Genomic DNA, 23,244 nt, shown 5'->3' with positions numbered 1-23,244 from the left:
TGTGTGTGTGTGTGTGCGTGCGTGCGTGTGTGCGTGCGTGCGTGAGTGTGTGTGCGTGCGTGCGTGTGTGCGTGCGTGCGTGCGTGCGTGTGTGAGTGTGTGTGTGTGAGTGCGTGTGTGTGTGTGTGCGTGCGTGCGTGTGTGTGTGTGTGTGTGTGTGTGTGTGTGTGTATCTTTCTCTCTGCTTCTCTCCTCTGTCAGTGAAGTGCGTTCTCGAGTGCAACAAGCCCCGTGGGAGAACAGACCCATTCCTGCTAGTTTTTCACACTAGTATTTTATTTCCTTATTGTAGTTGGAAGTTGGCCCACAACATCCAGGTGGAGCTCATTTCAAGGGCGAGCTCCAGAAATTTGTTCGCGCAGTCCAGGGATGGACAGGGGTGACTAAGCTTGCTCACCTCTTGGCTCTGCAATGCCATTTTGTCTCCAGATTTTATAAATTACTTTTTCCCCTCCTTTTCCCCTCTGAGCAGTCACACAGATTATGGGGACTCGCTGTGTCCACCTCTCCATCATAAAATGTCACTTTTCAAACAAAAAAGACTTATGAAGCAATTGCTCATGGACTCTGGGTATTAGATTAGGTAGGGCCATCAATTCTACTGTATTTCTGTAGTGTGTGTGTGTGTGTGTGTGTGTGTGTGTGTGCGTGTACAAGCAGGACTGCATACTACACACAGGACACGATTAAAGATAAAAGTAGTCATTTTTGTAAACATCATCAAACTACTTTTGTACAGAGAGAAATTTCAAGCCGTCGATCTAGACTTTGTCTCTGTCATCAGAGTTCTGTGGGCAGCAATTGATAAACAAGCACTGGTATTTTATATAATTTTTTTATTACTTTGTCAAAAAAAACATTACGTGACCTACATTAAAAACGTATCTTTGCGCCTTAAGGGGTAGTTTCTGAAAGTTACAAGTTTCTAATTGCATCATCATGAGTAGTTTGTGGCATTTGTAAAACCTCTCTGGCCGGTACCAGGTGAATGGACACTTTACAAGTACACAATGGCTACGACCAGGATAAGACCATCCCTTCAGTAAAAAGGGGGCTGGCCTGGGCTTCCTTTAACACAGCAGGGTCTGGTAATAAACGCTCGGCCTTTTGTTCCCCGCACAGTTGGCAGGAGGCTAGCTAACAATGTGGTGGCCCATAATGCCGCCTCCCGAGGGAAGCTAATGCTAACAGCAATTCTGTTACATTCAATCTCAGCAGAAAGAGGCGAGGTCGTGAACTGCCTTTTTGCGTCAGCTTGAAAAAAAAGCAGGGAGCTGTACCATTGTTCACCCACCCCTCCGAAAGACTGGCCTTTCTCGTGTTGTTCAGTTCAACTCAGTGTGACGCGCTGTTTTCCTTAGAATTCTCCAAGTTTCTTTCTGAGCTGTGCTGAGTTTTTCTGTGAAGATCATGTAGTGTAATATGCTGTTTGCAGGAATACTGCAATTAACTGTAATTAACTGTAATGAATTCCTTGTTCTGCCCCCCTTTTCACTGGCCAGCTTTCATGAAAAGAGAGAAGACCAGGGAGGGGTGGGCCGAGGAGAGATTACAGTTCTCAGAAGACCAACAGTTACCACAGCGTTTTGGGATGGCCAGCCGACAAGCCCCCCCACTCCCCACCCCCCCCCCCCCCCAAATGACTGATACAGGCCCTGCGACTGAACTGACTCCTCGTCTCTGCCGATAGCATGTCCCAACGCTGCGAGCCCCTTGTTTTATCAGCGAGAGGTGAGGATAACGAGTCACCGCAGGTCACCACCCCGGTGTCTTTGCGACACTATCAGGTTGGCCATGTGGTTCTGTTTCTCCACGCTCCCTCCTCCCCTCCTCCCCTCCTCCTCCTTCACCTCCTCCTTCTTCTCTGACCCTAATCTCTGGTCTGCACCTCGGCAGGGGTGGGTGAGAGGTGGTGGTAGGAAGGAGGTGGTGGTGGTGGAGGGGGGGACTCAGGTGTTTTTACAGCTGTGGTCGACCTACACCCCCCCCCCCCCTCGCAACACACACACACACACAGCCCCCCAACAAAAAGAGAAATGTGCTAGAGGGATGGAGATGGTGTAAGGGAAGGATGGTTTTAAAGCACAAGGAAGTTCTCGGTTGATTAAAAGCAGATGCTGTGTGTGTGTGTGTGTGTGTGTGTGTGTGTGTGTGTGTGTGTGTGTGTGTGTGTGTGTGTGTGTGTGTGTGTGTGTGTGTGTGTGTGTGTGTGTTTGTCAATGACTGTGTATGTGTATGTATGTTTGTCGGTGAATGTGTGTGTGTTTGTGTGTTTGGTGTGTTCTTCTGCAAGTCTAAATGTCTTCTGTGTACAATGTATGTCTGTGTATAATGTGTGTAAGTGAGTGTGTGTGTGTGTGTGTGTGTGTGTGTGTGTGTGTGTGTGTGTGTGTCTAGGTGGACATAGTAGGAGGTGGCAGGCGATGGCACTGAGGTGTGACTGAAATGGAAGTCCACCCTGTCCACCCATTCCTGAGCCATGCGGGCATCATCCCTCCTTTAGCCAGCCCAGTGTCGGCTCGGCTGGGGGTGGGGGTGGGGGGTGAATTTCACCACATTTTCAACCCCCTCACCCATCGTCGTCCCCCTGGGGAACTTAGGAGAATGTTACCAAGGGGTCACATAGCTATTTGAGGAGGGAGAGGAGAGAGGGAGAGAGAGACAGGAGGGGACGAGGAGAAGAAAAAGAAGAAGAACAGAACACAGAGAAGAAGAAGAGGCGTGTATGGGGAGGGGAGGGAGGCAGAGGAGGTGAGGTGGGGGGAGAAGGTGTGAGGAGCAGGAGTAAATAAGATAATAAATCGTTCCCACTCCACTGCTGCCTTTCAAAGATGCACCGCTCGCCCCCATGGTCTAACTGCTAAGGTTGGGGGAGAGGAGGAATGGAAACCAACCCCCCACCCACCCAACCACTCTACTCCTTACTCCTTACCCACCACCCCCTTTCCAATGGAGCTGGGCCGCACGCCACCGGCGACGTCGCTAAATCCTCTGGAAGCCCGACTCCGTCTTCCCCATCCCCACTCAAGGTGCACTTCAAGTGAGCGCAAGGAGGTCTGTCTCCTGTCTCCTGTGTGTGTGTGTGTGTGTGTGTGTGGGGGGGGGGGGGTGTTGGTGGCCCCATAGCACACCCTTCTGCCTGCCGCACCTTCTTCTGGTAGGACTTCTCACTTCATTGTTGAGAGAATGGGCTTGAATTAGCCGCTGCCGCTCAATAACAACCACTGCCCACTGCCTGCCTGACCTCCTGTAAAGCCTGTAGGGTCTCCTGTTCTATGGTACCTGGGTGTGCTAGTGTCTGAGAAAGAGAACACATGCACACACGCACACATGGCCTCTTCTCCAAATGTGGGTGAAAAAGCATGATGCTGTGTAATTGGTGTTAATGTGCCATATTATATTTCACCCAGCCAGATAGGCAAGCACAGCGATGGCTTGACAATCAGACAGACACACAGACAGACAAACACAAACACACACACACACATACACACAGACACACACACGGACAGACACACACACAGCACTCGTGTGAGGCTTGATTTCACATCAGCAGGGGTTCTTAACGTGCTACATTCCTGAGGACAACTCTTCTCAGGTTTCACTCTTCACCCCCTCACACTAAAACAATGATCAGCAGCTGTAACTGACTGTACTTCAGCACGATCTAACAGCGTCACATGGACAAATTCAGCTCCACACCAATTGTCTCGGAGTTATAAGCTGCCACATTTGAGAAAAACACTTCATGCTCCATTCTATCGTACTCCATAGAGATGAGCTGAATAGAGCAAATTACAGCAAACAAAACTCAGTAGGTGTGTTTGCAGAGCAGCTGTGTGTTTGGAGTGCCTTTACTCCCCATCTCTTTCTCTCTGAGCTCATCACACTGTTATAAATAGTGCATGCTGTCAGCTCCTGTGGCATAGGTGTTTAACTGCCACAGACCTCTGAGAATTAAAGTGACACACAAGTGCACTGAAATAGCACTCAAAATGCCTATGTTTACATTTGCCATGGCACCCGCTGGTCTCTAATTTTATTCTATGGAGACTAAATGAGCCTCTCTCTACATATACTTCTATTTACCATGATCACCATCTTCATCATCATTAGTAGATTATGGTTAAATGGTAATGGTGTGGTGCTTGATTATGGGTTATAAATCAGTATCAAGCTCCCTAAGCTTTCTCCTATGGATGCCGTTCTGGTAGGTCTTTTTGGTCTGTGTGCCATCTATAGCCACCCCAGTGCGTTTGCTGGAGAGAGATGTAAGTGTTTTCAAAGAGAAATGAAAGAAAGAAGAAAACATCCTGAATCCTAGAGGCTCACCCACCCAAGCCACAGTGCCTGGAATCCTAGAGGCTCACCCACCCAAGCCTGGAAGCAAAGCTTGCATATGAAAGCTACTGTTAAGGAGCAAGGACAACAAGAGGGATACAGCACATTTTGAGAAATGGGAAAGCATAAACACATGCATTTTTGTTTTGTATGTGACCTAAATCTGCATGAGGTATTGATCATTTCTAATTAATCTAGATTTTCTTTGACTTGAAAGAAAAACAATAAAATGGGGCTGTGTTTTTTAAAGGAGAACACTATGTTTTTTGTCCTTCATGCATGTAATATTTCCATTTGCTTTATTTACCTGTAGACAGTCCTACCCAGTGATTGTTTATGACTATTTGTCAGATTGGACAAAATCACTATGATGACAGAGATAAAATGACAAAAGGGGTGATCATCAGATACACTGAAAATCAACTTGTCTCTCAGTTAAGAGTTAAATTGAACACAGAGGTGAGAAGTATGGCACAAACCACACAAAAAAACTGTGACTAATAGTCAGCACAGCCTATTTTAACATCCCTAAAGAGGCCAGTTCTCTGTTGCACGAGCATGTCATATTAGATAAAGCATGTCTCTTACCTATTTCCACCATCACACGTCAGGTCATCAGCACCCAGAAGAGAAGAAAAGAGAAGGATGTACGTTAGACATTTGTATTTGGTTTTAATGGGTGAGAAGCTATAAAAAGCTCACCATCTCTTGTAAATGTTATCTCTTATAAATACATGTACAAAAAAGTACACATGTTAAACACATAGCCCTAATGATGTTTGGGAAAAAAGGTGAAATGTTTGTCCACGTAGTTGTTTGTGGTTCGTTTGCTGCTCACTAACACCTCAGCACTCACACTTCTTCATTTATTTTCACGTGATATTTTTGCATGTATGTGTGTTTTTTTTGTGTTTTTTTTTTCATTTAAGCTTCTGTCTCACATACAGGAAAGCCTAAGAGGAGAGAGGCATCGTACAGAAACTAATTTCCGGAGAGTCTGCGATGTCATACTTGGGACTGTGGGGGGGTGGGGGGGGGGGGTGTGCATCAGAAAGAGAGAGAGAGAAAAATAATTAGTTTTCCTTCAATTGATTTGAATGGTGACTGTAGACATAACCAGGTCTTAATGAATTACCTTCTGGTCTGGTGCACGTAAACATAAGTAACATGTTAATTACTGTCTGGTATTAACGTTACAAGGATCAATTTGCATTTAACCCAGATTTGGAGCCAGACAAGTGGTGAGTTGGGCTAATGTGCACTATTGCCACACGAGCCTATTGATTCACAGGGATTTTTGTTGTCATATTTACTTACATTCGTATTGTCTCTTCCGTTGCTGGTATATAAACATTGCATGACAATAAGACAGAACAGATGTCATGCAAGATATGTAATAGAGCGATACAAATACACAGACACAATCTGTGTGTGTGTGTGTGTGTGTGTGTGTGTGTGTGTGTGTGTGTTTGTGTATCCCTCTCATATATCTTGTGTGTATGCCTTTATGTATGTGTGTGTATTGATGCCTTTAGGATCAGGTTAGTTAGTAGTACTTTCACGAGCCTCAAGTCAGTGATTAGTTAGAGATAGAGTGTGATCTCCCTCTCTTCTACCTCCCCTCGTCTAAACCAATACATCACCATGCTCAGGTCTCATTTATTCCCCCGGCCCCAGACGTGCAGACAAAAGACTCCCTATAGACAGGAGGCATGGCCCCCCCCACCCACCCGAGCCTAGTGGGTCACCTATTTCTGCCGCTGTGCCTCTTTTCCCACGGCGAGAGCTGCCTCATTAGTACGTGGGTTCGGAGCGAGGGGGTCTGGCCGAGCCTTTCTTTTCAGGTGAAACGGTTCAGCGTCGGTACTCCGCTATGCAAGCCTCACTCTCGCCCCCTCTCTCTCTGTGCATCTTTTCAGTTTCCCTCTCTGTTACTCCCCCCACACACACACACACACACCCTCTCCCTCTCCCTCCCCCGACTGTCGACAGACAACTCTGCAAGTCTGGTAAGGTCAGCCGTGTGTGATGAGAAAATGGGGTTACTTGACTGAGCAAAAGCGCGTCCTCAACTAACAGGAGGGACAAAGAGTCAAAAGAAAAGCAAGAAAACAATAGTGAGAGTGGGTCAGAAAGTGAGCTGGCGCTAAGGACGAGCGTTTGCCTCCATTCGGCTGGAGAGAGCAGGAGGTTTACCACATGCGATGCTGGCTCATGTTCAGTGTGCGCTTATTTTAGGTTTCTCTCTTTTTTGGACAGGCCCACGTCTGACCAAACCGACCGCCCCCCCCCACCCCCCCCCACCAACGTTTTTCGGGGGAGTATGTAAGCAGACCTTTTTTCATTCCTCGCGGCGAGGTGTAGTTATCACATAACCTCTGAAAAAGGGAGGGTGCCAAGCCTTTCACTAATTACAAGGAATGGAGAGTCTAAGCTAGATTGCACTCTTAAAACACACACATGCTCACATACAACGACTGCAGTGCCCCTCTCTCTTCTATCTCTCTCTCCCTCCCTTTCTCCCTCTCTCTCTCTTCCTCCCTCTCTTTCTCTGTAAATAAAACATTTCTACTGCACATTAAAACTTTACATTCAACAACTCTGAGAAAGACTCCAGGGTGAAAAAAGCAGTACAAAACACACATCCTAAATCAGAGCCCCTCGATGTATAATTCAACAATAACAGGGCCTCACCAGAACTGGAAAATGATAAGCGCCCTTATGTCTGTTTATGTTGTTTGATAATATATGGAACTGTTAGGTGCCCAGATATTGCCCATTCTGTGCAGTAGAGATTGTTTTATGTTAGTTTTGTTAGTAGTTGAGTCTTGAATCTCCAATGAAATAGTATGGCCCTGAAGTCATGGGAAATAAGATTTTGGAGTTGGCAAACGGACAATGTTTATATGGTGCAGATATGGTGTTGACAGCGTTCCGGGCCGTCATTTCAGGGGAGGGAGATGAATAAAAAAACACAAATGCACAAAACAACAATTGAAAAGGGAAAAATGCTAACACAAACATATTTTTAGATAACATTCATGCTTGGTAGGGAGGTTCCTGGAACTTTTTTAGAATGCAGCTTTTGTTGGCTTGGTTAATATAAACTATTTCTCCATGAATAAGTTAAAATGAGGGATTGTTGGCCAGTGTACAACACATTAACGGCTCTCGCCACACTCTGCATCCATTCGACTCGTCAAAATGGCCTTCTCTTTTTCAATAAGAATGAGAAAGACGTACTGCGACAGCTTGTAGTACACAAAGTTTTATTGCTTGGCAATTCAGACAATCCAAATAATGAAATATTTTTATAAAAACAGCATGTCTCTGATTGCTTCTCATGCATAACTGTCTAAGCACCCGAAGCCCCAATTTCAAAATAAAAATTAATAAAAATTCCATTTGATGGAATATGAATGCAAAAGCACCCATGCCTAATGAACCTTTAACACTCGTCTACACCTGTTGCTTCTAACCCAGCTACATTTAAAAAACTTGCATAAAGAAAGACCAAAATCAGAAATAGACATTTAAGTATGTCACCACAACAGATTCTATTTGTATTGTTCTGTGTGCGTTAAATTCATTTTCAAGGTGCAGCCCCTTTTCAAACTCCTTCAAAGTAATCTATTGGTAAAAGAATCAATCACTGTCCCAGATAATCTTGTTACCTGTGAAATGCATGCATGCTTAGCCTATTGGCAGGTGTTCCATGAAAGGGGCCATTATTTCTAGCAAGCTCAACACAAAGTGACAAGTATATTCACAATGACTTGGGACTTGCGCTTTTTTTTCCCCTACATGCTTTTATTTTTTTATTAAGAGTTTGTACTTGTGACACAAAAACTCTCTCCTTTGCAATGTTGTAGACAAAAGAGGAAGGAGTCCTTTAGACGTTTGAGTATGCTGAAATCTCCTTTGTCTCTGCAGCCACAAGCTCTAGCTAGTGCACCCTCTGACCACTGTCTCTGACAGAGATCTGATATCTACACCACCCTTTCACTTAAGCAGCAAGAAAACACTAGATTGTGTGATGATATAGTGTGGCTGACACTTGTGTACATGGACGCACACACACACACACAAATATATACTTTTATATATATATATATATATATATATATATATATATATATATATATATATATATACACAGTATAAGTACTCCTTTTTTTAATCAGCCAATAGATGGCCTGTTTCGTGACACTACGTTTGCAAAGAACAATCTATCTCACGGGCGCACACGACATTCTGAAGCACCTTGTCAGATGCCGCCTGACCCACTCACTCAACACAGCACCTCAGGGGGGAGAACTGGAAAAAAATGAAACAATGACGGAGGGGTTGTGTGCAGCCAAGAGGAGAAACGATGGGTGGGGGGGGCATGGGGAGAGAAAGATAGACAGAGAGAGAGAGGTAGAGGTAGAGAGAGAGAGAGAGAGAGAGAGAGAATGGAAGCACTCTGACACTAAGCTCACCGCTCTACCACCCCAACCTCGCTCTGCACACACACACACAGACACATGCTCACACACAAACACACACACACACACACACACACACACACACACACACACACACACACACACACACACACAGGCCATTGTACACCCAGGGGGCTTCAGGGATAAATGGCCGCATGTTAACCACATTTGACGTGCTGCACAAAAGGGGACACCGCAGGTCCCATGACGCAACCTGCAACAACTAAGCCCCACGCTCCCTCCTCCTCTGTTACCAATCCAGGACAAGAGCGAGAGGGAAAAAGAAGAAAGGAAAACAGGGCATAGCCATTGGTCCCAGAAAGGACAGTGAAAAGAAAAAGCACAATTTGTTGCTAGACTGCTAAAGGTTTTTTTTTTTTGGTCATACGGCTTCCTGGGTTTATTGACTTGTTCAGTAGCCACTACAATGGAAAATTAGGTTACAATATGGTGCCATCCATAAATGGCAGGCCATTATTTTCACCTCTACAACTTCTATGAATACTTATCCAACACGTCTTTGAATGCATCGTCATGAACTAGACTGAAGACACACTTATATACACAAGGTGTATCACTGTCTTTGGGTCTCATCAGTCATGAAATCACATTGATATTACACAGGTGAACTGCACCTTTCAACTGTGAAACCAACAAGTGGTGGGATGAATGATGCACTGGCACTGTGCATTTAGGGCTGGGGGTTGGTTGGTTTTTGGGTTGGAGTTGGGGGGGGTTGGGGTTGGGGGTGCTGAGTGGCCTGGGAGCGTCGGGGAGGTGAAGCGGAGAAAGCAGGAGTCTGAAAACAAGGCCAGGGCCCATGAAAGGTGCACAGAGTGACCTCTGAATGGTAGGGGGGGCATGGGAAGCCCGTGACGGCCAGTCACTCCTGCACCCACTCAGAGGCCCAGAGCAGCCCAAAGGGGAGAGAGAGTTTGGGGGGGAGGGGGGTGAAGGGGAGGTGTCTGTGTGGAGAGGAGAGAGAGGGAGGGAAATGAGAGGGGGGAGTTGGACTGGGGGGGGGGGGGGGGGGGGGGGCTGGGGGGGTGTTGCGCTTTGGCACGGCGGCGCTAACCTTTTCAGCTCTGTCACGTCTTTGATGCTTGACGGGCCGCACAAAAGCACCTGCTCCATCCCCGGAGAGCTCCTTTAGGCTGCCCAAACTCTCCCCCTCAGCCACCACCACCACCACCTCCACCCCCTCCACCTCCTTTTTCTGACCTCACCGGCATTCCACGCCATTGGGGGGCCCTTCCCATGGCTACCTCTCGCTCAGCTGCCCTGAGCCCTCTAACACACCTCCTCCTCCCCTCCACACACACACACACACACGCACACACACACACACACACACACACACACACACACCCCTCTGCCCCCCTAATCCAACTGCAAACACGGCCGGGCCGGAGAGGGGAGGATGCACGAGACTTCTCACAAAAGCCCAGCGAAAGGTGCTGCACTGATAGGCCTCCATGCGTGGGAAAGCCAGCCGCAAGGAGAGCAACCTCATTGAAATGCAAGTGGGACTCCGCCACAGTGCAAACCTACAAAGTGACAAGTCACTTTATGAGCCGCTCCACTGGTTATGTCAGGTTGATGGCTCAAGGTCCAGGGAAAATTCTATAATAGAGTATAATAAATGATGATTTTTTTTTTACCAAGGTACCTAGTGAAGTTTGTGTATTAAGTGAAGTGACAATTACAAGTGATAGAAATACTATTCTGTGTGCTCTTTTTTGCGGGCTAGATATCTTTGGATGTCAGTGTGGTACTATCTATCTTTTTGGGGATTTGAGCAGGGCAGAACCACACTCATTACACTTTAAACGTAATGTTTATATTCACACAAACAATGTCATCCCATGTCTCTCCGGCTCTTTGTCCGCAGCTTAACAAAACTTCACCGCTACGCCACTTAGGCTCAATACAACTTGCCGACATCCCTCTCCCCATCAGTTCCAGCACATCACATGCGCAAACTCAGTCTGTGTGTGTGTGTGTGTGTGTGTGTGTGTGCGTATGTGTGTGTGTTTGGAGGAGGAGGAGACGGAGGCAGAGGCGGAGGCGGAGGTAGTGGGGGGGTTTCAGCCTTGCAGTGGAACAGCTGCTTGCTCTCATAGCTGAGCTTGTAGACAGAGACATAAAGACAACAACAGATAAAGAGGCATTTAGAAAAGGATGCCCCCTTCCCGTCCCGTTCCTCGCCTTTAGGGCAATGGTGACGTAACAACACACAGTGCAGATCGGCAACATTATGTGTCACACTGAAAAATATGACTAGTCAATGACCAGCATCAATCTGTGGCATCAACAACACAGTATCTTGAACCATTGATAAAAGTAGTATTCAAAAACACATTGAGAGTAGGAGAAAATCACACTCCCTGGGTGTTCTATGTGAATATGAGGTATGCCATTTTTCTATTAATCTCTCACTGATTTTTAATTTGAGAAGGAGAGAAACAGAACATGGTGTACCTCAAAGGTCACCTTTCAAAGAAGTCATCATCTTCCACAATCTATTTCTTGCTACTCTTCAGAATTTTCTCCGAATATTGTTATCTATCAGGTGAGTTCTGATATAAAAAAACAGGATATGCATGAGCGCGTGCACACACACACACACACACACACACACACACACACACACACACAAAACACACACACATACACACACAGAGAGTGAAAGAGATAACACACACTTCAGAATTTATGAAAGACATGAAGGATATTACTTAAATATGATCGTATGTACCTACTAGAGTTATTGCTGATTGCTAGAGAGCACTAAGAACAGCATACCAAGCAGCTCCCACAATAAAAATGAAGTTCTTTCTTGGTCGGAGGGAGGGAGGGAGGGAGGGAGAGAAGCACATTAAGTGTGGCTTACTCATTTTGCCTGGATGGAGGGGCCAGTGCCACACATGAATATTTCATTAGCTTTAATTGCTAAGGAACACTTCTTTATGGTGGGCCCTCGCAAATGAGCCGCCACTGGTAATTACGAGCCTGGCCCCATTGTAAAAGTTGAAAAGCGATAGCATTAAGACCTGTGATTTGCCCGCCTGAGAGGTAGGGCCTGAGACAGCGTGCCATCTGGAAGGGTGGCACACATGGTCCTCCAGATTTCCTTTTCCTGCCTGTGGGCGAACACCTTCCACTTGACTGCAAGTGGTAGAGGAGGGTGACAGTTGCCATAGCTGTACCCACGACCACAGTTAGACCAATGGCCTGTTAAAATGAGACAAGCCCACATACATTCTACTGTTTAATGTTTTGTGATCGGATCCTCATATTTACTCATAAAGTGTTTTGTTAACTATGTTCTTAAGACACAAATATGGAAAGACATTTGTTGTATTTGAGTCAGAGACTCAAACACTAGCAAACAACAGTGTCTTCCATATAGGTCAGGACCTCCTCTGCAGCATCAGCGAGAGACACATCAACAGAGTTTCAGTGAGCCCCAGGTCTAACATCAGCTCAGCAGCAACACTAGCATTCAGAAAGGCCCCTCTCCAAAAAAAAAACACTGCAAAAGAAAAAGCATAAAAAGAGGTTAAAGAAGTGTGGTGCGTTTTTCTGTTTCTGTGTGGGCTAACTTTGAAGGGGAGCCTCAGCTCCAGCGTGCTCGCTCTTGAGTGCAGAGGGGTCTCTTTCGCTCGGAGGAAGAGGATCATTTAGCCTAGGAATGTAAAGAGAACAGGACATCCTCCCCGATAAGGAGCCAGGCATGCCTTGCCTGCCGGGGGCCGTGGGCCCGGGAGTTATCGGAGTCGGAAGTCGGCGAGTCAGCACTGCACTCGGGCCTGGCTTCCGCGGAGCAGTGAGCGAAAAAGCCTCCTCATTACTTTAATTGCTGGGACCTGCGACCAGAGAGGGGCGCCGACTCTGTGATCCTCCGGCTGGAACCCTACTGTCGCCTCCTCGGGAGGGCTGGCTTTTTTTTTTTTGGTTGTTTTTATTTTTTTCAAATGAGGTAGCAGAAGAAAAAAAATGTGAGGGAGTGTGGACCGTGCGTGCGTTCCTGTGAGTAAAGAATGCTCTTGTACCAAAACATGCTCGCAGGATAGCATTCCAGGCCGTGACTACAGTAGCTGACCAGGACGGTCTTGTCTCGACGAAAAAATGACACAAAAAAGGAGGGGTAGACAGTAAGGAATTCTGTGGCAGTGACTAACACTGACATATTCACTACCTGAGTTTCTTGTGCAGCAATTGCTTGTGACAATATCAGCTAATATATGGTCTCATGTGTCCTGCTTCACCGATGCAGGGTGGGTAACACACACTGCCACCTCTGTGACACATATAAGCCATTCTTTACCTCCTCTCCTACGAGCCTCTCTTGGCTCTACTCACAACTCTGTCCTTTTTTTGTTCCCTACTTGACTTTAAGTACCAGTCCTTTCCAATTCACTTCTGCTCTTAAACAGGTTTCAGGTTAAGTGAATGTTTCAATAATATGCCAAATACAATTACAGCCTGAGCCAGCCTCTCCTCTTCCACCTCCACCTCCTCCTCCACCTCCTCCTCCACCTCCGCCACGGAGCGCGAGTGTTCGCTACAGAAATCCATCTAGTCCAATAGCTCCATACCTCTAGAGCTGTCGCCTGATATAAGAGAGGAGTCCTTGCACTCTGCCTAATCTGTGCATGCAATCTGGCTCCAATTACCTTAACATGGCCCTATCAGGTCTTTATCTCCCTCACATCAAGGGAAAGGGACAAAGTGAAGGCTTCCCCTTATACTGTGTTCTGGGGCCAAAGGCTCCAGTCCCAGGTGACCAATGTCAGAGGTGGGGGATTCAGAAACAGACTCGGGGGTTGGGGGGGGGGGGGGGCAGGGGGGGTTGTGGCCAGGGGAAGGAACGAGAACAGGGCATCTGACAGGAGTGTTGTCAACAGGGCCGGCTTTAGGATGCAGTCACCCATACGCAGGAGGTCTGGACCCACAGATGTCATGACACCTTAATCCACCGATCCGTTATTGATTGTTCCATGTGTCTATGACCTTGCCGGAGGTGATGCACTAATCAAACTGGCATATCCATGTGGGTGAGTGAGTGAGTGAGTGAGTGAGTGAGCGAGTGTGTGTGTGTGTGTGTGTGTGTGTGTGTGTGTGTGTGTGTGTGTGTATGTGTGTGTGTGTGTGTGTGTGTGTGTGTGTGTGTGTGTGTGTGAAAAAATGACAAAATGCCTCACACACAAACTCTCTCTCTCTCTCTTTCTCTCTCACTCTCTCTCTCTCACACACACACACACATACACACATATACATACACACACACACACACACACACACACACACACACACACACACACACACACACACACACACACACACACACACACACACACACAGAACTAACCCCGGTCCAGCTATGGCAAATGTGCAAATACCACAAGAACCTAACAACCTGTGTGTTTCGCTACGTGTTCCTCCCCTCAGCCAATCCATAAGCGGTGTGCCCTTCTTAGCAAGGCATTCCCCTGCTCTGCAATGCTGTTCTCTGAACGCCCCCCTCCCCCTCCACTCCAGAGTCCTGATGGCAGAGCTGAACCTTAGTCCTATTCATTATCACTGCCACTGTTGTTTCTGCAGCCTCCAGTGACATACCTCATTATTGACCTTGGTAAATCCTCGCTGTTTAGGCTAACGGCGATGCGGCGCCACAAAATGTCACGCCGCTACTCTAGGCTCGCTCATGAAGAAAATGTGCGCATGCTTAGACAGTGAGAGCACGAGACAGATAGACAGCCAGAGAGACACAGAAATGTACCGTGAGCCATGTCAGTCACCTTGACACACACACACACACACACACACACACACCACACACACATAGAGAAGGGGGGGGGGTCACACAAAGAGACAGATAATCACGTACAGGCTGTATGTTACTGCAGAGGTACTGTACTAGTGGCTGAGCCTCTCATATTTGGACAAGTAGAATGTGTGTGTGTGTGTGTGTGTGTGTGTGTGTGTGTGTGTGTGTGTGTGTGTGTGTGCGTGTGTGTGTGTCCACACATACACTAGTCTGACATCTGCATCCACTACACTAGTTGTTCTGCTGTGATGATGTGAGTGAGTGTGGTTGGGGGGTGGAGGTAGGGTGGACGGGCAGGGAGAGTTACTATGGTGAAATGCCCAGTTAGTCACAAGTGACACAGGACTAACGCAGCCCCGGGTGGCATTCCCCCAGTTGCTCTCCGCAATGACAGATGTTGGGGGGACGGACAGGATAAAGCTCACAGCACTAGTGTTGAACAGGGTCGGGGGGGGGGGGGGGGGGGGGGTTTGGGAGGGCGGGAATGGAGGAGAGGGAGAGAGAGAGAGAAAGAGAGAGGGGGGGGAGAAAGAGGGGGGGAGGGCGGGAGATATGGGGGGATGGGATTCATGTAGCTTAACTCCAAATAAAAACATGGCATTCCCCCTGTGGCCTGATGCTTTCCCATCCGCCAAAGTCGACGGGGTGGTTTCATCAGGCCGACAGCTCACCAGCAGCTTCTCAACAGGCTCAAACCCGACATACACACCACACCAGAAAATAAACAAATTAAACAAACAAATAAAAAAATTTTTCCATTTTCAGTAAAAATCCACAGTTTTACACTTTTTGACCCGCATGTGTTTGCTTGCACGTTGACCACCACCAACTGGCCAGATCCTGCTCTGACGTGTATGTTTACATATAACACTCAGGCTCATATGTTAAGAGTGCGATATAGCCGAGACAACTCTATTCCTCTCGCAGATAGCAGATTGTGCAGCTTTAACCAGGCTCCCCGGGCCACCAGCACACAGCTTAATGTAATAATGCGTCCGTCTTGTGGAGCATTAGGCCCTGCTGCACCCCACCAAACAAAGGGCCCCCTCTTCCCAAGCAAAGCTGGTCCCCTCCCAATGTCCATAGGTGTTTGCTGAAGTAAATCGGCCTAAATCCTACACAGCTTGGGCTAGCTGAGAAGGGAGGGGTTGAATGAAGGTGTATGGATAATCTTCTTTTCTTGACAAAAAAAAAGTTCTGGGGGTGTGTGTGTGGTGGGTAGGGAGTGGTTGAGGGGTGGGGGGGACAAAAAAAATTGCCATTCATATCACATGGCACATTTGAAAAACTACAGCATCCTCCTTTTTTTCTCTCTCTCTCTCTCTCTCTCTCTCTCTCTCTCTCTCTTTTCTCTGTTCCCTCTTTTCTTCTCTCTCCCTTAGCCTGACTTTGTAGATTTGCATTTGAGATCCCTGACCTATTGAAGTGCAGGAGAAAGGAGAGGGGAATCGCCACACAATGAGGTATGTCTCGTCAGCCAAGACAAAGGTGCAGGCTTTCCGCCCCTGATGATCTGCTATTGTCATGTTTTCACACTGAACGCACTGACCAAAAGTGACACATGAACAACCTCGGAAGAAGAAAAAAAAAAACCCTGTGACTGAAACTCTGTGTGAGAGAGTGTCCACTTAAGTATTCCTGCGCTGCTGACCACATCGTTTATGTGATCTATAAAACACTGACGAATATGAAGTATCATTGCGGTGATGCACACTTCTGAGTTCCTTATGCAGCCAAAAGCTATGGGGGCTGGTGAGCAGACATGGGCGCAAACAATCAGTTACACCTGCCACCAACTATTCCATGGCTCTCAGAATGGAATCGAAGCACTCTCAGGCACTTGTGATATTTCTTTTCAGTCCATCAAACAATCTGTTGCTCATCTCTCTCTCTATCTCTCTCTCTCTCTCTCTGTCACTCCCTCTCTCTCTCTGTCTCTCTCTCTCTCTCTCTGTCACTCCCTCTCTCTCACACTCGCCCGCTCTTGCTGCCTCTCAATTTGTCCTCTCTCTCTCTCTTTCTCTCTTTCTCTCTCTCTCTCTCTCTTTCTCTCTCTCTCTCTCTCTTTCTCTCAGATTCTCCAGCTATTCAAGCAGCCGTCGCACCAAACCCACATATAATCGCATACATGCATACAAACACACACCCACTCTTACTCAGCTGCTTGTCGCTCAGGAATGGCATCCAGTAACACTATCTGTCCATTAGGACAGGGCTTGCTCCTCTGTTCGGGGCCAGTAGTTTATGCTTAGGGAGGTGTGTAACCAGAAGTAGCCTGGCAAAGCTAAAGTTATGTCACTCTCTCTCTCTCTCTCTCTCTCTCTCTCTGTCTATCAATCTATCGGCCACTCACTCATATCCCGATCTGTGTTTCTTTGCAACTTTTTTGTCCTCCTCAACATAATCAATTTTTCCCACTCTTCAATCCCTCACACACTCACACTCTCTCCTTCTCCATTCCATTTTCTTTCTCTCTCTCTGTTTCTCTTTCTCTCTCTGTCACTCTCTCCCTCACTCTTTCCTTTCACTCTAGCTCTCTCTCTCTCCCTCTTTTCATCTCCGGCTTTGGGATGCTGAAAGCCAGGGAGAGCGGCCTGGCGGCAGTGAAAGGGCTGAATTGTGATTAAGAAGGAGGAGAGGAGCTCCTTTTCTTTGTTCTGCCCTCGGGGGGTGTTTACTGAGGGGGTGTGTGGCGGAGGAGGGAGAGAGGGAGGGAGGGAAGAAGAGATAGAGACAGAGGAGAGGAGGGAGAGATGGGGTGAGGGAGGGAGGCACAGTGGAGCAGCAGATATGAAAGGCATTCAGGTCAGCACTGATGTGAGCGAAAGTAAAGATCATACCAAAGGAGAACCAGTTTGGCTGTATGTGTGTGTGTGTGTGTGTGTGTGTGTGTGTGTGTGTGTGTGTGTGCTCGCGTGCTTAAACACATACACATACACACACACACACACACACACACACACACACACACACACACACACACACACACACACACATACATTTGTGTGTACCCATGGGTAAATAGATTTCCACTGCCGTGAAAATGGCAACAACCTAATAAGCTGTCAGTAGCAGACTTCATCTGCTAAATTTAAATTTAAATGAAATGAAACTGTATCAGATACATAGTCCTGTGGCCATAGTCGTGAGCAGGGGACACGAAAAGAGTCTTATGAAAGGTATCATCCTCAGCAGCTGGGTACAATGGCACCTTTGTGAGAAATGTGACAGAAATGGCGCACTGGACACCCTGGTACCGCTGACGATACGAGCATGTCAATGAGACACACTCCAATGACATCCCATTGTCTACAGGCACTCGTGAACCTGCTAACCTCTTGCAAATAGTTCCAAGTAAACAGCACACAATGTTCCTTTAACAGAAAAAGTAAGAGATGTCGGCGTGCAGGAAATGTTAACAAAAAGTCTTGTCAACAAGCCTGTCACTGTAACCAAACAAAACTTAAATTTTAAACAGAATCGATTTACCTATGAGAGATAACAAAATCAAATTCAGTAATTTCATTTTAAGAATACGTATTTGAGAATTATCTCAAATAATAATCACAGTAGGTTGTGTTTTTATCATTATACCGTCGCGACGACAAAGTAGCAAAACTCCAACCATTTTTACTTGGAGTGTTTGGCAAAGTCAGCCGAGCGTTTCTGACAGCTGCGCCCGCGTACTAGGCCAAGCTACCCCGCACAGCTGGATGTGACGCACCGCTCTTATGGTGGTGGTGGTGGTGGTGTATGTGCGGCGTGAAGGGAGGCGGGGTGGGGGGGGGGGGGGGGGGTAACTGAGAACCACAACACAACCGTGCAGCTTTGCGCGTATCGAGTTACACACAGGGCCTAATGTGACCTCCCATCGGGCTCTGGAAAGGAGGGGCGGATCTGGCGGATCTGGTGAGAGGGAGTTTGGGGAGTGAGGTGTGGTGGTGGAGATCGGAAAGGGATGCGAGTGTAGGGGGTTAAACCTCTGATGTAATACTATTACTAACTATGTCAATTTTGATGTCGGTATACTCTATCACCCACAATAATGCATAGGTTGGACTAGGCTTACTTAAAGTTAAATAATTTGACAAACAATCAGTGCAACAGACTAGGCCTAATAACACATCCCGCTAGCAGATTTACAACCCAACTCAACTGCAAACAGCAGTATGTCACTAGTTTAAGGCTGGTCCAACATTAACCAGTTTAGACTGAAAAGAAAAAAAATACAAATTGCAGGGACAGCAAATTGCCTCAAGTGATAGACCTATCACAGAGCAATAGGCTATACATCTGATAGTATTCAAGACATGGCTTTATTTAAATGTATCAAGGTTGAAAATTATTTCAAAACTGTTTTAGATCTTACGGACAGTAGGCCCGAAATGGGCTACTGTATGAGAACAACTTCACGACATATCCCCTTCCCGGGAGTCTAACTCACAACTCTCTGGCTTATTGCACGTTACAGCAAGTTCAATTAATCGTCGACATTTTGGAAATCCTCGTGTTTTTCCATATTTGACAACGAACAACTGTAAATAAAAGTGAGGATACACCTTTCTTTAAAGCCCGTCCTAATTAAAAATACAACTTGTCTCGATGTAGCCTAGGCCTACTTGTTTTGCTTAAAAAAACAACACAGGGAATTGATTTATCCTTGGACCAAATATCAAAACATAACTCTAAAAGTCATTTTGCCACTTATTATTTTATAGGTTAATTTTAACATAATAACGACAACAACAATAAACAACTGACAGATACCATATATCCCTTACTGTAACATGTTATTTAACAGACAATTATCGACTTTAATGAATCAATAAGTTAATAAAGAATTGGGATCAAGGATTGCAGAACAGTCCTAACTGAAAAGGCAACAGCTAATATGTCAAACATGACAAACTTTGTGTCAGGCATATGAGAACCATAAGCGTAGACGAGCTATAGGCTACATTTGTAAACGAAGCCTCCCTGAATCACAACCGTCACGATATGCATTTAATATCCACTGCTCAATGATGTAGGCATATTTGAAGTGCCGTAAATCTATGGTTTTTAAAAAATATATATATAATGTAAAAACTGCATCATAATAGAAAATGCACATCAAAGCTTGAATGGTTTATCAAACCATTATCCAGATATTATAAACGCAAAATAAAAAAATTATATATATATATACTAATAATATATACTAATAACAATACACGCAAACAGTCTGCCTTTAATCGATGGGAACTTTATTGAATGGATCACAATAAGCCAACTATGAGAAAAATTACGAAAGAAGACAGCGAGACTCTCGATAGGCTTCACACCCTTCGCAAAGTCTAAGTTGTTCAGGGGTCATACATTTTGAGGACTAGGTTGGAAATAGCATTTCCAACCTAGTCCTCAAAATGTATGCGGTATTGTATGACAGTGAAAAGGTTCAATCCAAACACACAATCGCTCACATAACGGTTTCCTTTCTTGCCAGAAGATAATACCACTATCTGGGACCGTTATCCCAACCCTAGCGCTACGTCGAACACCGCACTAAGCCTAGGCACCCTTTCAAAACTTTTCCTAAGCCCAGTCAACATGTTTATAGAAGTAAGTCTGTGACAAATATCAATATTTTCAAATGTTTAAAAGTATAACAGTCCAAATTAACTTTAACGTTATACTTTTGATCCCATCTTTCCGCTTTTTTATGTCAACTCTTAACGCGTCCTGAAAGACAGAGGACACGCGACTCTGTAAACAATGTCAGTACCTTGCCAGTAAGCTAAATGACCACATTTAATCAACACACTGCAGTTACTTACCGTTCTTTCTTCTTGGGTTGGCTTGTTTTCGCCTCTTACACCGGGGCCCCTCCGCCATGCTCTCCTGCTTCATTGATAAGAGCGGGTCAGATGGCAAGCAGTCCGCATGGGCTCCGTTCCTCCAGACAGCGCAGCACGCAGCCTCCGGTAGGATCTAACAACCAAACAAAACGGCAACAAATGTCCACTCAGACCGAATAGATTCCGTTTTATGAGGATGGTCAATTCTAACTTAAAAGTTCGCGTTTAGGAGTCCGACAGTGGAGTGTCTAAAGTGAGGGAGGAAGCACGTCCGTCGTACGTCGCCTGTGTCTTTGAAGTGTCTGCTCGGACAAGCGGCAGTGCATTGAGCAGCAAACAGGGGGACGGACACTCATGCACCAACATCAACACCTCTGATACCAGTCCCAGTACGGGATGATAGCTCAACTCAGTGTCGGGCACGCTGTAGAACAACAAAACATATTTTCAGCGTCTTGGCAAATCACACTTCAGAACTTTTGCTGTTTATGGACAGCTATATAGGCAAAACAGCTAGAATGTTTTCTTTACTAAAAAGTTTCACTGTTGTTGTGTATAGTGCTCAGATCGAAAGTGCCTCATCTCTTTGTGTTCTCGCTTGAAATGATTTAATTGTTGGTCTCACAAAACTGCGAATATGCAGTCCTCCATGTCACAGTGACACAAACCTCGTGTCACAAATAACTCAAGCAACACATCTGAAAAACAGTTTTTAGGCAGCTGTTATCATCGCCCCCAACCCCTCCCATGCCCCACTTGCAATTGACAAATAAGAATACAGTATACTCACTCCTTAAGAAGTACTTTACTTACTTGAGAAGTACTTAATAATTTCATCGTGGGTCTTTGGTAATTGTTAATCCGAATATGATGTTATGAACAGCCTAGTTTATATTAGGCCTATACATAATTTTGAAAACGGTTGTTCATATGCCAAGTTCCTGTATGACATGGCAGTCGAAGAGGTTGTATCATGAAAAATGATGATTCAAAGTCGGCAACGCATCAAACCTGAAAGTGTGAAGATTTTAAGTACAGTGTGTCTCCACTTCTGTTTTGTCAGAATAGGAAACGAGCCATGACAAATAAATAAACCAAAGGTCTCGCGGATACTTGGATATGCTGCGACGACTCAACATCCTAACAGAGCTGTTATCAGAAGTGATTCTGATTCTAAACAGTCATCACTGGATGCTGAAACTGAATGTTTTAAATCATTCATACGAGGATATTATTATGCAGCATTTTTATCATTTCAACCAAGCCTCTGCGGTGAATATTTTTTTTATCTCTGGCATCACTTAAATACACCAGAACCTCTGCTTTAATTGAGCAAGTTAATTAATTCCATGTTCTGATGAAACGAAGGGCGATGGAATGGCGACGAGGATCGTTCAGGCTTCCGAAGCATGGGAACGATAATTCCAGTAAGACAATTCGTATAATACATCATCAAGGTTGACGCATAGCCTGATGATACTTGAATAAAATCAACATGAGCGAGGACTTGGTTCAGGTAGGCTACATCCCCAAGGGCGCATCGCACACCTTTCCATACCTGCGCACAGGTGAAAGTCTGTGCAACTTTTTTACTTGCACTAACGCATCAAGACAGAACTTTTGCAAGTTGTCGCCGAAATGCCACTAGCACATAGTTAAAAAGAAATGAATAAATACACCTACCGGGTTTTTTCTGTTTATGTAATCTTCCAAACTGACAGATGGGAGAAAATAAGCCGACAATGTAATGAAGCGATGAGGATTCTTTGTAAAAGTATGCCTTGGAATTAGCTTGACGAGGGACCGTTATTCCTGATGGGCAGGTTTGGACTGATCTCTTGCAGCCACTTCACGGAACAGACCTGAGGACGCACTGACGTATTACGCTTCCTCTAATGACATTTTTCGCTCTCTTTATTCCCTGTGATACAGAGGCGCAAGACCCTGCAACACACGCCACCTATCTTCACGCGGAGGGATAATTGAGAAACATTAACGCGAGAGTGTCGTTTGGTAAACCTATAGCCCAGCCATGCATTTTAGACCTCCAGATCATTTTTTTTTTATTATTATTACAGAAAGGCTTTAAGTTAAATCCAGATTCTGAAGTATTCGGTCAAGATATGCGAGGGACCTTTGAGCATTTAAGAGAGTGTCACTGCACTTCCTAACACGAGGACGACAGGGGGCAAACATGGTGTGGTGTCATCAGCTGACCTGTGCCATCCAGACGGGAGCCACATGCAGAGCCCCGCAGATAAGATAGCAGGCGTTTCGGCGGTGCACAGGTAGTCTCCCCTGTTTGTAAGGTGACCCCACAAGATAAGTAATTTGAAAGCGTACAGGTGGTCTATCTGTTTCATTGCGTGATATCACCCAGATATCGCAACCTGGACCGTGCAGGTTTCACACAGATAACTTACCTTTCCGGAAGTCACTATAGTCTACCTGTGAAGTGCTTGGATTTTTGTAATTGTTCTTTTCGTGCACATTTCCACCTTTGCATGGATTTTTAGTCGATGCTGAAATGCATGTCGCAAATAGCATCCCTTCAGTATCGAATCTCTTTTATGCTGCTGTGCAGTTGAATGCATTCAACTGTGCTGCTGACTTATTTTATGTTTAAGTGCACTCATAAGTTCAATCAATAGCCTGTATGGCCGTCCAATACAATGAAAAGGCAGATTTATAGGCTATAATGAATTAGTCTAGGACTGCCCATGTTTATATTTTTATGTCGCGTTTC

General features: G+C 45.8%; 1 protein-coding gene across 3 annotated transcripts in view; it reads right to left on the bottom strand.

The window, feature by feature from the left end:
- zeb2a (zinc finger E-box binding homeobox 2a) overlaps positions 1–22,332 on the bottom strand; it is a 52,640-nt gene extending 30,308 nt beyond the window's left edge. For 2 of the 3 annotated variants that reach the window (XM_076264411.1, XM_076264413.1), the window contains exon 1: positions 20,478–20,957. In XM_076264411.1, coding sequence (XP_076120526.1) covers positions 20,478–20,550 — 73 coding nt within the window. In that variant the 5' untranslated portion in view covers positions 20,551–20,957. Of the gene's footprint in view, positions 1–20,477; positions 20,958–22,181 lie in introns of those variants that run through there. The other variant, XM_076264412.1, reaches the window with a different exon arrangement.
- Positions 22,333–23,244: the final 912 nt, after the last annotated feature.

This window comes from Alosa pseudoharengus, unplaced genomic scaffold (genome assembly GCF_046254945.1).
Source record: "Alosa pseudoharengus isolate Yale_2024_CS ecotype anadromous, Long Island Sound unplaced genomic scaffold, YU_APseudo_1.1 YU_APseudo_1.1_scf_3, whole genome shotgun sequence".
NCBI lineage: Eukaryota > Metazoa > Chordata > Actinopteri > Clupeiformes > Clupeidae > Alosa > Alosa pseudoharengus.
This window is presented reverse-complemented; position numbering and strand designations above follow the sequence as displayed.